The 3916-nt window shown below is 43.7% G+C and overlaps 1 protein-coding gene across 1 annotated transcript; it reads right to left on the reverse strand.

The window, feature by feature from the left end:
- Positions 1-1119: 1119 nt before the first annotated feature.
- On the reverse strand, positions 1120-3594 carry LOC114174079 (GRAS family protein RAM1-like). Its single transcript, XM_028058830.2, has 2 exons — positions 2475-3594; positions 1120-2362 (listed from the first exon to the last, which is right to left on the reverse strand). Exons 1-2 carry the CDS (start codon positions 3309-3311, stop codon positions 1259-1261), a joined length of 1941 nt encoding a protein of 646 aa, XP_027914631.1. The 5' UTR covers positions 3312-3594; the 3' UTR covers positions 1120-1258.
- Between the last annotated feature and the right edge of the window lie 322 nt (positions 3595-3916).

Genomic DNA, 3916 nt, shown 5'->3' on the forward strand with positions numbered 1-3916 from the left:
TTTTTTTTCCATTATTATCACTGTTTTTTGTTTCATATTCGACTATATGTCATTGTTTTTCTATCCAGTCAAATTTGTGTTAACCTTTTTTTTTCAAAAAATTACGCCTGTGATCGATTACTGTTCGTCCGTAATCGATTACTGTTCGTCCATAATCGATTACATTAGACCCAGAATACTGCAACACATGCAGTAATCGATTACATCATAGGGTAATCGATTACTGCATCAAAAACGTTACCCCCTGCACGATTTCATGTAAAAACGTGTCCCCCACCATATTTTTTTAAAATAGTGCACCCCCACATGATTTCGCCCTCTGACTATATTTGACAAAAAAAACGTTTGGGGACATAACGATTTCTTCGTATGAAAACGTTCAATTCCCACACGTTTTGCTCATATTGGTAATTTTAAAAAAATGTGCCTACTGCCGTAATAAACCCACTGAAATGCCTATAAAGGAAAAAAAAAAAAAAAAAAAAAAAAAAAAACCTCATTTCTTAGAATTTGAGACCGGAAAAAAACCAATTTCTCGCGGTCGCTTTCTACTTTTGCATTTCAATCTCAATGTTGTTGAATCCATTTTTAATTCAAAATCCCATTGAGTTTGTGGGGGCTCTTAATCTATAGGACAGGACAGTAATCACTCTTGGGACAGTTGTCCTGAGAACTGTCATTCTTTTATAATAGCACACATCTATATAAAAAGTGTTGCCTTGTAAAACTAACTTGAAAAATACAGTAATACTTTAACTTCTGCTTTCATCTTTTTGTATGTTCTGTTTCTATTAATTTCTAATTTGCAATGTTGTGTTTGAGATTGTTCCAAAAAGTGAATAGTAGTAAAAATGAAAAGAACAAACTTATTACTATGAGAGTCGGGAACAGTTGTAGAGTTTGTATTAATCAACCTATGTTCCTTTCACAAGCACACTCCTTTTCAATTCCACGTCCTACAATTTGAAGCAACCTGCTTTCCAAGTATCTTTTAACACATTTTTTTCCATTAGCTGAAATTTAGGTGAATCTCACGCGATGGAACAAACAAAATCTATTAAATATATCAGAGTCATATTTAATAAGATTCATTTAAATTTCAGCCGATCAAAATGAATGTGTTAAAAAGTAGTATATTGCTTTGTGTTTATGATAAAAACTATGGTAAAGTAAGCATGTAACAATTAGCATCATCAACGATGGCATGTAATAAAAACAAAGAGACATTGAATGGAAAAGTTTGTGAGCATAGCATCGATCAACACCGCCATGCAGACGCCGCAACGATGGCCCGATCCTGCCACCCAAGCAGTAAGCAGCCCTTATCCTCCGTCAACCTATACCCCTCACAGGAGTACAACCCGAGCAAAATCTTCGACTGAGTCACCGCGTTCGGACTCAGTGCCACGCCCTTGAACCCCTTCCCCTCCATTATCTTCCGCCACTTCTCCAGCCTCTCGTGCCGCTCAAACCTCTCCGGGCCCTCGCACGCCACGATGTTCCTTATCTCCGGCGCGAATATGTACTGCTCAACCTTCGCCCGCTGCGCCGAATCCGCCGGAAACGTCGCGTCCAGCGAGTCGAAGATCGCCGAGTAGTAGTGCAACGCCTCGAGAAACCGGCCCAGAAAGTAGGGTCCGTTGTGGCTAGCCTCTTGCTCCACCAGGGTCACTATGTTCGGCGCCTGGTCGCGTATCATGCTGAGAAGGTTCCCGAGGTGATTCCCGGGCACGCGGTGGAGGCGGTTGACTGCGTTAACAGCGAGAGCCTCCCCGACACGGCGGTGCAGCATGTGGGGTTTGAGATCCTCGAGCTGTTCTCCAACGGCGTGGAATTCGAAGGGGATGCGCAGGGAGTGGGCGAGCTCGGTAAGGCAGCGGCCGGTTTCGCGGACGGCGTCGAGAGAGGGGCCAACTCCGGTAATGCGGAGGAAGGGAGCGGTGGTGGGGCGGGCGGCGAGGGCCTGCATGAAGGCGGGCCATTGGTATCCCTGGAGGATGTCGAGGTCGATGACGTGGACGCGCTCTTCGGTTTCGAAGGCTTCGAAGATTGCCTGGTTGGCGGTGAAATGAGCGAACTTGACGTAGGGGCAGGCCTGGTACACGATCTGGTAGATTTTGAGGACTTCCATGGAGTTTGAGGGGCTGATGGGTTTGGAGGGTTTCGGAGTGAGGGTGGCATTGAGCCTAGCGCTGAGCGAGTCGGTGAAGCACGCCGCCACGCGCTGCATGGAGTCGCCTAAGGGAGTGACGACTCGGTTGAGGTGGTGGAGGTACCTTCTTGCTAACATGTATTCCTCTTTAGCCACTGCCTCTGCGCACGCCAGAAGCAGGTGCACCAGTTGAAGGCCGCTATCTTGCTCCTGTAACGTTCATGCCACAAATAGAAGAAAAGTGTCACATCACAATCCACTTCTTTTCCAACACAAGATGAGTTTTTGATGAAGTGGGGTGAGGGAAGATTTTGTTATATACCTGCTCGATTCCGATTGGAATAGGCACCATGAGATTGTCTTGCTGACGTTGTTGTTGTTGTTGATGCTGCTTTTGCCGTTTCTCTTGGTAGCGTTCTTGTTGCAGAGCCTGTGAGAGGGATGCACTAGCCATGGACCCCATCTGATGATAGATGTCACTCTCTTGGACTGAGGATTCTTCATCGACTGAACCATGGTACCTTGAGGAATTGGGCAGTGTCAAGCTATCCAACATGGAGGATGAGATTTGAGAAGACAAGTCAAAGCATTCAGATGAAGTTGCAATGTCAGAAGACACCTTGGTTGAGGAATAGCCTTGATAATCCTCCAAGAACTCTTCTATTGCTGGGAGGGAAAGGTTTTCAACATGCTGCATGTACTGATTGTTGGGTGAGTTGAAGACCCTGTGGAGAGGGCTAAGTCCTTTCCCTTTGTGGGTGGTGTTGAAGGGTCCAATCTGGGATGATGAAAACCTTGGTGGGGAACACCCTGAGAGAGTCTGGCCTTGCATTCCATGAGCATAGTTATAGCTGCAATTGTAGGAAGAGAGTTGCGGGGAGGGAACGTTCCTGACTGGGGAAGAGATCATGAAATCAGCATCTAGTTGGTCAGCAAAAAAGGATTCCCACATTGAACTATCTGGTGACTGAACTTCCACATCTCCATCCAACTCAAATTTCAGTGCAGGAAGGTTTAAGCTTGGTGGTGTTAGGCCAGTTTGGTCAAGATCACCAGAGGATTCAGTGGCATTTTTCTTTGACTCATTTGAAGATGTGGGTTGGACTTTGGTTCTAGAGTTGTTCTCACTCTTGAGGGTTCCACAAAGTGAATTGATCATTTTCTGGTTAACCTCCCAATTCTTTCACTATCTACGATTCTCACAAGGAAACCCAAAACTATAATTATTTCAAACTACGCTTTTTCTTTTCCTGTATCTAAAATTTGCTCTCATTTAGCCTATAGAGACTGGTTTGTTTATGGAAAGAGCAAAGTCTCTAATTTCTCCCTTCTTAACGAGAGAAGCAGGGTCAGAAAAAGACAACACCGAATACCAATAGTTTGTGATTGGAGGTTTGTCTTTGGTGGATTTTCAGAGGCCCGATTTTTGTCATTTTAGCCAACCTTTTTTAACTCTTTACCACAAAGCTTTGGAATACTTGTGATTACGTTACAAGACAAATTGTTGAGAGGGCCCCACTTTCTTTGGGCCGGCCCATATATCTACGAGGTTCCTTTTATACTCACCTGCTGAATCCTTGGAAGCATCGATTCATAATCTTAGAAAACTATAACCATAAAAACAACAGGGTTACCTTTACAATTAAATAAAACAATAGCATAGCAGTAATGGGTAATATCTTGTGACTCTTCATTATTTTGTTCAAATAGTTAAAAATGATTTTATAATTAAATAGTATAATCTTATTTGTTTTACATGGTAAC

Source organism: Vigna unguiculata, chromosome 1, assembly GCF_037176805.1.
Source record: "Vigna unguiculata cultivar grain cowpea cultivar isolate G323 ecotype 2 chromosome 1, ASM3717680v1, whole genome shotgun sequence".
Taxonomy (NCBI): Eukaryota; Viridiplantae; Streptophyta; class Magnoliopsida; order Fabales; family Fabaceae; genus Vigna; species Vigna unguiculata.

Bases quoted from the DNA above. Each gene is read 5' to 3' on its own strand.
- LOC114174079 (XM_028058830.2), bottom strand. From the start codon at position 3,311: ATGATCAATTCACTTTGTGGAACCCTCAAGAGTGAGAACAACTCTAGA. The intron at 2,363-2,474 runs GTATATAACAAA...TGAACGTTACAG, and splicing joins TTCCAATCGGAATCGAGCAG to GAGCAAGATAGCGGCCTTCA.